The sequence below is a fragment of the Arachis ipaensis genome, chromosome B10, assembly GCF_059453495.1.
Source record: "Arachis ipaensis isolate K30076 ecotype BB chromosome B10, ASM5945349v1, whole genome shotgun sequence".
NCBI lineage: Eukaryota > Viridiplantae > Streptophyta > Magnoliopsida > Fabales > Fabaceae > Arachis > Arachis ipaensis.
In genome coordinates, this window is record NC_142435.1 from 2904192 (window position 1) to 2916306 (window position 12115).

At 31.2% G+C, this 12115-nt stretch overlaps 1 protein-coding gene across 2 annotated transcripts; it reads right to left on the reverse strand.

Annotated features, from left to right (window-relative positions):
• Nucleotides 1-1932: 1932 nt before the first annotated feature.
• On the reverse strand, nucleotides 1933-9834 carry AG (K-box region and MADS-box transcription factor family protein). Of its 2 annotated transcripts, none has more exons than XM_088503361.1 (9): nucleotides 9500-9834; nucleotides 8744-9007; nucleotides 3397-3478; nucleotides 3248-3309; nucleotides 2991-3090; nucleotides 2857-2898; nucleotides 2612-2653; nucleotides 2328-2539; nucleotides 1933-2228 (listed from the first exon to the last, which is right to left on the reverse strand). In XM_088503361.1, the coding sequence occupies exons 2-8, from the start codon at nucleotides 8980-8982 to the stop codon at nucleotides 2330-2332; spliced, it is 777 nt and encodes a 258-aa protein (XP_088359487.1). In that variant the 5' UTR covers nucleotides 8983-9007; nucleotides 9500-9834; the 3' UTR covers nucleotides 1933-2228; nucleotides 2328-2329. The 2 variants fall into 2 exon arrangements, with proteins under 2 accessions (XP_088359487.1, XP_088359486.1); XM_088503360.1 differs by having other exon boundaries at nucleotides 9466-9596.
• Nucleotides 9835-12115: the final 2281 nt, after the last annotated feature.

Genomic DNA, 12115 nt, shown 5'->3' on the forward strand with positions numbered 1-12115 from the left:
GGGGTTAAGTTCAATGTTGGCGTCCTGACCTTTCGTTAAAAGGTTTATATGCCCACAACCAATCAATAACATGAGGGGAGGCCATGTTCTTATGACAGCTCCATTCGCGGTCACTGGGAATGTAGACCTGGTAGTTCGCCTCCTAGGGGCCTCCCCGCATAAGGAGCCAGAGTCCCGAAGAGCCTGAAGATCCTCTCTGGTTACTTGAGACAGCGTATCTTTCACATTCAAAGTAATCCAAGCATAAAAATTAATAACATTCGGCGTTAGTGGTCGAGCCACACCTACAGTAGAGGCACCACTCGAGTTAACTCAGGAGATCGTATAGTCGGAAGATAAATAAAACGAAACTACCGCTAACTACACTAATAATCCATGATGCTCACGCTAATATCCAGGGCATAGATTCAAGAAATAGACACCTAAATTGTACCCCCTAGCAACTATCTAACGTGGGCTATGTGGATTCAAGCAAACATGAACCAAAATAAAAAAGGAGAGTGGCATGCAATGATCTACAAAAATAACTACAACTACAGAGCAGTACAATAAAACAACAAAAGAAATTAGGAATGCTTACTAGGAAGATATGCAGAAGGTAGGAAAGTGAAAGCAAATGGAGAAAGGAGCGCAGATGTCTCCCAAACAAAAGCAACTCAGAGTAAAAATGGAAGAGAAGCGAAAACAGAAGCGAATGAGATAGGGAATGGAAAATGAGGAATGAGGGAAGTTTTGGAGAAAGAAAGAATGGTAACCGTCAAGGAGGGAGCGCGAAAAGGCAGGAGCATAATAGTCCTTTTTCCTGGGTTTTCAAATTAATCATAATGAGTATCAAATGGCCAGCGCGAAGTTCGAAGCGACGCACCAAGCTACGTATAGGGGCAATACACGCGCACGAGGTCATGGTCCCCGCTGACGGACTCTCGACCTAAGGAGAAATCAACCAGGGAAAGGGCGAGTAGCTAAAATGCGCCGATTACTGCCTGGGCTTGCGATCAGCGCGTTGGGGGAATTGTTCCGCCCCAGCCCACTAGCAAGTTGGGCCTGGATACCGAGTCAACGATCCGACGGGTCTTTCGACCCGCGAATCCCCTCCTTTCTTACCTGATTACAGCACCTAGACAGCTGGAAGGAAGCTTCCAAGAAGGAGGATCTGTTCCTGTGGGTCCCGCTTTAGTACAGACTATATAAGGGGAGGACCCTACTCCTCCCCCAAGTATGTCACCTATTCTAACCCTAATAACCGCCTTTTGTATGGACACTAACTTGAGCGTTGAAGTTCTTGCAAGTGGCTCTCCCTTCCCCCACTCCATCACGTTTAATTTCGTCAACTCCGAAGAGCCTCGTCTGTCTCACCCCTAGAACTCATCCAGGCCAAACATCCAACGACCCACCAATCCTCAACATTCATTGGACCAGACCCCGTTTCGAACTTGAGCAACCAAACAATTAAATTTTAAACAATTCTATAATTATGAATTTATAATGATTGAAAAATAAAAAGAAATTGACAAATTTAGTTTAAATATAAATACTTTGATATAATTTATATACTTAGTTATATATTTAGTCCTGTATTATAGGTTGATAAAATTTAAAAAAAATAAATTATGTATTTTAATTAAAGTGCTGGCTCTTGAAACTTTCTCTAATAATAATAAGATCATAATAATTAATATTCATTTGTTACGTTGCAACCAATCAATGACTATCCCAGTTCTGTTCTAGTATATACGAAGCTACATAATTGATTGTTCAAGTTTAGTTAATTATTTAGCATTCTTAGAGAATGATTGTCAACCAAGTCATCGCTACTAAAACTTATTTTTCTTCTGTTCTCTCTCTTATCTGAGGCTGAAATAAATAACCTCCCTCAGTTATTCAACTTGTAATATACATATAAATTAAACTCATCTCTTAGATCTAATCCTATTTATTTGGCAAATAAATATGCATATATATGTCAAGAAATTAAAGTAGTGTCTTGTTGATAATCTTAGTACACATACTAATTAATATAAACATAATAGAGATGGAGCAGTTGAGAATATATAGATACAGGGTAGTCTTATGAGTGATGAAAGCCTAAGATTGCAACTACACATATATTAATTAATGGTTAAATCCCATGCAATGCATCCTCATATATTTTGCTGCTTATATTACGTACTAGCAAGTTGGTAATAATTAGGTAGCTAGGGTGACAATCACAATCACAATGACATCAACTGCACAAACAAAGAAGAATATATAGTTAGTTAGATTAGTTATTAATTAGTTGATTCCATATAATTAATGAATGAATGTTACTACTTACTAGTACTTACTCTTAGACTAATTGAAGTGACATTTGGTCTTGGCGTGCATACTGACTATTGGGTTGTAAGCCAGTGACTTGAAAGTAGCCACGAGAATCAAATTGCTGCTGCTGATGCTGATGCTGATGCTGATGTTGTTCATGAGATTGATGCATTGAATCATAGTTTGTGGGTCCAGTAGTTGGCAACACACTCATGTTGTTCCTCTCACTTTCTGCTATCTACCAACACCAACACCATATATAATTAGAAGAAATCAAAGACACATGATATAGAGAGAGAGAAAAAGAAACCTTAGCTCGAAGAAGCTGGTTGTTGTTGTGCAAATCTATCTCCTGCACCAGTTAACATAAGTTAGAGGATTCAAGTGATCAATGTCATCTTTAATTATGTGGATAAATATAATTCCAAAACTAGCCCTCTAGTATATATAGACTTATAGTCACATCCTCTTCAATTTAATCATTACTAGTTTCTAAAAAGAAAATGTTTAGTCAAAAGCCACTTTCAACTGAAGAACAAAAGTAGAAATTTTTACCCTCTTTTGCATGTATTCAATTTCAGCAAACAGCAGCTCGTTCTGTTGTATGTAAATAAAGGTTATTAGCAACATAATTAACAATGAAAAAATTAAGACCATATTACATAAATCAAATAAAAACATTATAATACCTTTTTGGAACGAATCTTGCTGATTCCTTTCTCTAATTTACCCTCCAGGTTTTTGAGATCCCTCACATTCATACTGCTTAATGATTCACCTAGAATTTGCCTACAATTCAATTCAATTCAATTTTCTTTTCATAATATATATATATAGATATGGAAGCTCAAATTGAACAATACAGATTCCAAACAACTAAATGCTTTGAAATTTTAATCCCTTCAAACTTTCTTGTACCACAAAACAGTTCAACTTAATTAATTACCTGTTGTTATTCTGCAGGTTACTAATTTGGGCACGCAGTTTTTCTGCTTCTTGCTGGTAATACTGCAAAATATAATGTAATTTAATTAATATAATGATAATTATGGTTATCATGGAATATATATAAAATAATATGTTCTATACATATACCTGAGCATTAATCTCGGAAGCAGATCCAGCACCAGATGAATCTGAACATGCTTTCTTATACCTATCAATAGTTGCTTTGACACTGCAATTTATAATAGTATTATTTGATTAATTGATGTACATTATTGAATATCAACATTCTAAAATCTAATAAACAATTATCAACTAATCAGAAGGGCATAATTTGTGCATTATCTCAATCCTACTAATCAAATCAAATATATGAGAATTAATTACTCAAATCATATAAGGAATTCTACAACTAGGTATGAATGTGTTTACTATTTTTCTTTTTTGAGAGTGTTATTGTAAACACTTGTAAGTGAAAAGCTAAAACACTAACAAAAGCACAAGAACATGGATTTCATTATATATCTATGTTAATATAAATTCTTCAATTGCTTAACTGTTGAGATAATAACATTTCTTGAAATATATACTATGACAAGTTTGTTCTGATACAAGCTTTATGTGAGTCCCAAAATCATCACCATTTCATAGTGGACAAAAGTGGAGGCCTAATTTCAATGACATATATAGTACTTAAATAAAGGGTTATGGAAGAATGAAAAGATTGAGATAGATTGAACCTCAAGCTGTATTTTTCTAATAACATTTTAAAAAAAATTAATTAGAATAAAAAATAATTTTTGTTTCTAATGTTTATGATTTTTCTTTTAAATATTTTTAACGTTTAATTTCATTCAATTTGATTTTTAATATTTTTTATTTATATCAAAATTATTTCTAAACATTTATTCCATTTAAAATGTTAGAGATAAAATTAAAAAATATCTAAAAATAATTTTTACATATATAAAAAATATTAGAAATAAAATTGAATGAATAAAAAAAATAAAATAAGATTAAATCTAATTAAATTTTAAAAAGATTTTTTTAAAAAAATTATAAAGATTAAAAATAAAAAGTATATTTTACACTGTTAAATACTAGTGACTTTCAGCTGTATAAGCCTCACAAATCAAATCATAATCGTCAGAAATGGCAAATCAATCAGCTTTTATTTTGAGTAATCAGCACAACTAATAAGGCATATATGGGAATGGTATATGCTTAATATATGTGGGTTCCGAGTGATCATTAATCAATTCAACTGAAGTTTATCCAAAAAAAAAGAAAAATCAAATAGTGCATAAACATAGAGCTAAAGAACTAAATTCTCTTCAATTCATATCTATCATAACTGAGTTCAAAGCTGAAACAATTGGTGAATTATATAGCTTAGGGCATATGGAAATTGGATAAGATGAATTATACATTGCAAAACTCTCATCTTCTTATCTCTCCATTAAAATTCTCAAATTATTTTCTATATAGCTATTCAGGCTATTTCTTAGTCTAATTAACAACCGAAGTAAGGATCTAATTAGAAAAAGGGGAGAAAGAGTGGTTCAAAACTCTAGGAGGAGTATATAATAAACCAAATTGGAGGTTTCAAATCAGATTTAATGCCATGGTGAGGTCAGCATGCATGTCACCTCTAGAATGTTGCAACATTTCATACGCATAGAAGAGCATATTGCCCAGAAATGAATACTAAACGAGGAAAAAAAAATTTTCCATTTTTCTTAAATCTGTGAAGTTAAGTATAATTAACAATCATTGAAATATGAGCTTGAAAACAATGCAGAAACAAGCATTCAGAGTCAGTTTTATGAAAATATAATATTAAAAAAAAAATTTAAGTATACTGATATTTTTAGTAATTTTTAACCGTTAATTTTAATTATAAAAAATATATATAATTAAAATTAACAGTTAAAAATCACTGAAACACCAGTATATCAATATATTTAAAAACTTTTCTATAGCATTATGTGTACAATTCAAAAGTCACATCAACACCTTGTAGTTGAGACCCTGAATTGAGTCTATTTCATATTACTGAGGAGTAATTACATATACTTTGAGAATGAGTCTATGTTACAACTTAATTATGTTGAAAATCTTGAGTTTGAAGTTTTCCTAGCTCATTTAGTTTATTTGAAAAGTGTGTTATTAAAATATGGTAATTAAAATAATGCATTTAAAACAGTTTAAAATATGGTAATTAAGTTTCCCTAGCTCTTATCTATTTATTTATTTTTGGAGGGGGTGTCATTTTTGTCTTTAATTGTTAATTATGAATGAAGCTAGCATCTTCCACAATCTCTCATTTAAAATATGGCAATTAAAAAAAAAGTAAAAAATAGAAGAATTTCTAAATTTCTTTGTCAAATTTTAATTTCAAATACCTTTTAAGTATAAAATAAGAATATAGTAAACATTTTTTTCTCATCGATATCAAACATATTAACTTTTTATTTAATATTAATAAAATTCTATTAGAACTAATATAAAAAATTATAAAAATGTTAAGTACCTACAAAAAATCAATCACTAGGTTAGACATCATATATATATATAAATTAATTGTCTCTTTTATTTTTTAATTTTATTAAAAATAATAATGCATTTAAAACATAACTGTATCTAAAAATATTAATTTTTGAATATATAGGAAAAAAGGAACTACTTTGAGGGGAAAAACTAAAGGAAAAAAAAAAAAGAGGCAAATCCAACCTATATGTAACCTTGTTATTTAGGACATAGATGGGTTGATAGAAAAGAAAAATTTTCAGGTGTATCGTCGTACCGGTGTTTTAGTAATTTTTAACCGTTGATCTTAATTATAAAAAATATATATAATATATATAATTAAGATCAACGGTTAAAAATCACTGATACACCGGTACGACGGTACACTTGAAAATCTTTCAAAAAAACAATTTTCAAGTGTATCGTCGTACTGGTGTTTTAGTAATTTTTAATCGTTGATCTTAATTATAAAAAATATATATAATATATAATTAAGATCAACGGCTAAAAATCACCGATGATACACTTGAAAATCTTCCGAGAAAAAAAATTTTCAAGTGTACCGTGGTACCTCGTTTTAGTAATTGAAAACAGTAAAGTGCATGCAGTTGGGGTTGAATCATAGTTATGAAATTGAAAGATGAAATTGAACATTTAATTGGTGGTCAAATCATGCAGCTGCCTCAGTAAACTGAACCTTAAACGCAACTCTTTAAAAAGCAACATCAAATGATCTCATTAGTCAGTCATCCGATTGGATGTGATGCAAATAAATTATTATTAAAATAAAATAGTAACAATTTCTTTGACCATGTTCTTCTGATACCTTAATTTCCTCGAGCCACGCTGGCACAGGTTGCCACTTTATGATTGGTTCAACCATTTCTAGGGCTAATTCCTCTGCCACTTGGAGGCAAAACCATTTCCTCAACGGTTAATACCCTCAACCCCCATCCATATATCCACCTCGGTGAACCCAACAACATAAGACTCACACCACTCTTCCAAAATCCTAAGTAACAATAACTAGTAGGTTACCTACCCCCATTCAATATCATTATTTTATTTTCTGAGAAGATCTCAGCCGTCCATTTTGCATGGAAGAAGCCAAATTAGTAATTACTCAGAACTCTTCCCTCATTGGCTACTTCAATTGTCGTACGTTGTCTCTGCTACAAAATTATCACACTCACTCACTCATTTCAATCTCTTCCCTAGGAAACCCTTTAGCTTTCTTTTCTTTATCTTATTTTATTGGATTCAGTATTCACTTCTGATGGATGAGTCCATAACTTTCACGAATATATCAATGCAAAGATCTTGAGAAAATGGAAAACCCAGTCTGGGATACCCAACAGTGTGTGAAATTATGATAAGCTACTCTTATTGGCTTATCAATCTCTTCGCTGTCTTTTTTCTCTTCTCAAGCTAATATAAAAGAATTTTTACACTTTAAGACTGGGGAAATAAACAAAGGGGAAAGAAAAGAAATTTGGGCCTGTTTGCACTATAGCAGATAAAATTTTAGGGTTCAGATGGAAGAGTGAAAATCAACCAAGTATGGGAATCATGACATAAAACTCTTTTGTCAGAAGTCAAGAACTGAAAAATCATGTGTGTGACGTGACCAAAGATTCTTTCAACCGAGACAAATCCTATGGACTAGTCCTTTGAACCCTAACCAGGATCACTACCCACCCCGCCCCAATTTCCCAAAATCGACCCCAAAACACTTTCAACTTTCACACCCTTTTGACTATTGTCTAGTTCCCAACTTCCCCATTGCCTCAAAACAACAGAAAAAGTTCATTTTTTTTACTTCGATTTCTTAAGCATAATTACCCAAATCACTCAATTGCTAATAAAACCCTAATCTTTACACTAGGGTTATATTTGACCTAACATGAGATCTGGCACGTGGGTGCAAGTAAGATTTGGGGAAAACTCAGCTCAAGTATTTGGATTGGAAAATCTTTATCTGGGTTTTAACGTTTCTGAGCTGATTCAGCAGCAGTGGGCTTCAAAAGAGAAGATTTCTGCACAGTCTAACATAAAACCTAGCTTTGGGCTTTTACAAACCCTAAAGATCCTTTCCTTTCCTTTCCTTTCTTATTTTCCTAAAACAAAATTAATTTTTAACTTGTTGTTTATTTATTTCAATTTGACATATTGACAAAAAAAAAAAAAAAATTGAGAACTGTACTATACTTTTTCTTGATATCTAACTGACGTGTTATTAAGGAAGTGTCAAAGAGAAAGAAGGGTTTGGGCTTATTGAAGCATGACACCTTTTCCTTTTTCTTCTTTTTTGTTTTTGTTTTTGTTTTGTTTTCCTTCTTAGGCCTTCTTCATAGCTCCATAGCCTTATAGATATGTGTAAGAGAAAGAAAGAAAGAAAGAGAGAGAAAAATTAAAGAGAGAGTAGAGTAGAATAATAATGGAAGGGGAAAGAAAGAAAGAGGAAAAAAGGAAACAGAAAAAAATGAACAAGAATGGAAGAGGGAGTTAGGGGGGTGTTGGAAGTGGCTGATCTCACAGGCCTGAAAATCCTTACAACAACCCCAATTGGCTTCTATTTCTATCTATTGCACCAGATCTATGTATCTAACAAACCAAGAGCTAAGAAAAATTATCATAAGCAGAAAGAAAATATATAAACATAAATTAAAAAAAAAAAAGGGCTCATATAGAAAGGAAAAAGTCAAAATCAGAAGTAAAGAAAGACAAGTGGAACTTCTTGTTTGCAGAACAACAGAGATACAAAGAGGAAAAAAGAAAACCTCTTATCTCTAGAACTGAAATCACAAAAAAAAAATGATTGTGATTTTTCTTGTTCTCCAAAATCAAATCCTTCACAAGATCTATTTGCAGGAGCAAAAATCTAAGAACCCCAGAATCATAATTTTAGGATGAACAAAAAAACAAGAAACTTTGAAAGAAAAAATGTCACAAAAAAAATAATCTCTACCTGTTATTAGCATATTCATAAAGGCGACCACGGCTGGAGAAAACTATAAGAGCAACCTCAGCATCACAAAGCACAGATAACTCATAAGCTTTCTTGAGAAGACCATTTCTGCGCTTGCAAAAGGTTACTTGGCGATTTGTAGTGTTCTCAATCCTCTTGATCTCAATCTTACCCCTTCCCATCTTTCTCTGTGGTGAACTTGCTCCTGACATGGATTCATTTGCTCCTGGAAAAGCCATCTTCTTTATTTCACCTATACCTACCCTGAAAAATCACATACACACCACAAAATCTTCTCAACAATATGAAGAAAAATTTTCTGGTCTTGATCAGCTTCCAGATGGTGTTTGTGTTAGGGAAAAATCTGAAAAGAAAAAAGACAATGAAATATTGAAACTTTTTGGGGAATCTATCTTATCTCATTACAGCATACTTTTTCAACTTAGTTCACAAACATTTATATTGTTAGCTTCTAAAATAGTTTCATTTGCTTCTAATATTATAGCATAGTATGCACTCTATGTCAAAGCTTGTTTTGCCAAATCTGAGGGCTTGAAGTGAAAGCAAAAGGAAAAAGAAGAAAAAAGTTTAATTAAGTCCAAAAGAGTTGAAGCATTAAAAATGGGAATTTCAAATGATGTTTCAGTATTTTGCTAACTAACCTGGGTGATTAGAAAAATAAATAAATAATAATAATAATAATAATAAGGGGGAGAATATACAAATTAAGACACAACAGAGGTTCTGAGCTCTTGCCCTTGATTTTCTTTTGGCTTTGATCTTTCTTAGCTTGTTTGTTCTTAGAAGAAGAAGAGGAAGGAGATAGCTTTATATATATAATTTCAGAAACAAAGTGACATGGATGAAGAGATGGGTATTTATAAAGTGATAAAACGACCTTTCATCCATCATGGTTTATGATTATGCATCAAAAACTCTTATACCATAAACACACTCATATGTATGCCATCTCTAATATATTTTATTTATTTTTTTATTTTTTTCCCTCTCTAGTGCCATGTGTTTCAGATGAAATCAGATTCAAAGGGAAAAAAAAGGATATATCTAGAAGATTATTTAAGTTATGCCTCATTAGCAACTTTTTTTTCTTTTTTTTTTGGGAATTTAAAAAAAATAAAAATACAAGTGACAGAAAAACACAACATAGAACAAAATCGAGATTTTATTTGAAATCGAAAAAATAAATTAAATATATAAAATATAAAATTGTAACAAAATTTAAATAATAAAATTGCTATAACTAATATAAATTTTGTAAAATTGATATAAAAAAATATAAGATTTAAATTGAGATTTTAGATAATAAAATTGCTATATCTAATATAAGTTTTGTAAAATCGATTAATTAATTTAAAATTATAATATTAAAAATTTTTTAAATTTAAATTAAGATTCTAAATACTCTTCAAAGAAGGACATGTGTGTTTAGCCATAGGAGAGAGAGAGAGAATGCTCAGAAAACCATATTAATGGAATGAAAAGGACAATAAATTTACTTGCAAAAATTCAGAAAATAGGAACCAATTCTTTTTTGTTTCAAAAAAAAAATCTTATATTATTTTGTTGGAAATAATTTTATTCAAAATATTTGACAATAGAATTTTCTCTCTTTATTTTAATTCAATTACATCACTTATAAAACTTGAAATTAAGATTCATTAATTAATAAATAATCTAACACAAATTTTGGCTAACTGATTATTTAGGTTCAAGTAATTTTTAATTTAACGCAACTGCCATTGACAATTGGAAGAGTAGATCAACTAGAGTTATTCATCTTAGGCATTTAATTTCTCAACATATACATTTAATTTTGTAATAAATTTTCCATCTTAGGCATTCAAGCAATTAGCATTTTTTTTCCTTAATTGTACTAGCTTTTCTTACAAAGTGGCAATAGGCATTAAACAATAGGGGTTAATCAAATTAATTTATGAGTAATAGTGGTCCTTTCTTACTATAATATATCTTTTTTGTACAACAATTAACGCATGAAATTGATAAATAACTAAACAGTCAAATGGTATTGTTTAGCTATGTCCATCAATCATGATCACAGTTCCTATTTCATATTTCTTTTTAACTGTTAGCATTTTGTTTGTGTGGGATTCCATCACTGTGGGGACTTCCTTCTATCATTGACACCATATTTATTTATTTATAAATATAAATAATAATGTAACTGTTATTAACTATTAAGTGGTGACCCAAAATTGAAGGCTACTAGCGATTGCCATGTGACATGCATCCATTTATTTATAACAAATTGAAAACTCAGATGCAGTCGACTTCACGTGAAGTTGATATCTGAAAGTTGTTAGATAAAAATTTAGTCAAATAAGTTAAATCATCTAACGGCTCTCAAGTATCAACTTCATGTGAAGTCAACTGCACCTGAGTTTCCACCTTATAACAATTATTAATTCTTCCTTTTTTGATGATTTTTTTTCTAGAAAAAAAGAGAGTATAAATAAGGTACAAAAAAGTTAAAATCCAAAATTAGAACTTATGAAGCAAAGTCTAAATACTTGAAACAATAATTGGACCAAAAAACTAAGAGTTGAAGTCAATGAGAATTTCTAAAACTCAAGTCACCACACAAAAATACATAATGATTTTTATAAGAATATGAGTAGTGAAATTGTCTGAGTCCAAAATAGTTTGCATATCCAGAACAAGAGAGTGGACAAAAGACAAGTTATGATGATTTGACCATAAAATTATAACCCAAGTTCTATAAAGTCATAAAACCAAACATATGATATTGACTTGTTGTAAGAGCTTTACTTTGAATGGATAGAGTTTTGGGTAAAACAAAAAATTACCATGTGAAATAAGAAGGATTATTTACATTTACCATGCATGCATGTCGAATTGCTAAGGTATGTAAATTAAGTGTTGATTGGACGGAGCAATGAGGAAATTGTCGAGTGGGTACAATTTGTTCTATTCATGGATTGTGGCTTATCACTCATTAAGGTATGTGTAGGACATGTCAAGTATCCATGCCTACCTTAGCAATACATGTTAAGCATAGCGTTGACAGGTCCTTCTATAGCAAGAAATTTTGTTACACATTATTCCACTTATTACTTAACTTAAAAGTACATATATCATGTCTATGTGGTCAAAATTTTCTTATTATTTATCGGCTTGGGGTGTTTTTTCTTGCTAATACTTTATTTGCTTTTTTAGGTCAATCTAAGGTATAGTCTAGGCTTAGAGTGATTGGTCTTGGTTGGTAGTGTTCAAGGGGATTTATTAAATTACGGCGCATAAGATGATAACAAGTTCTTATTAATGATTACGGTCACCTCAAATTGTAGTTCAAGATGAAACTCATGAGAGGAA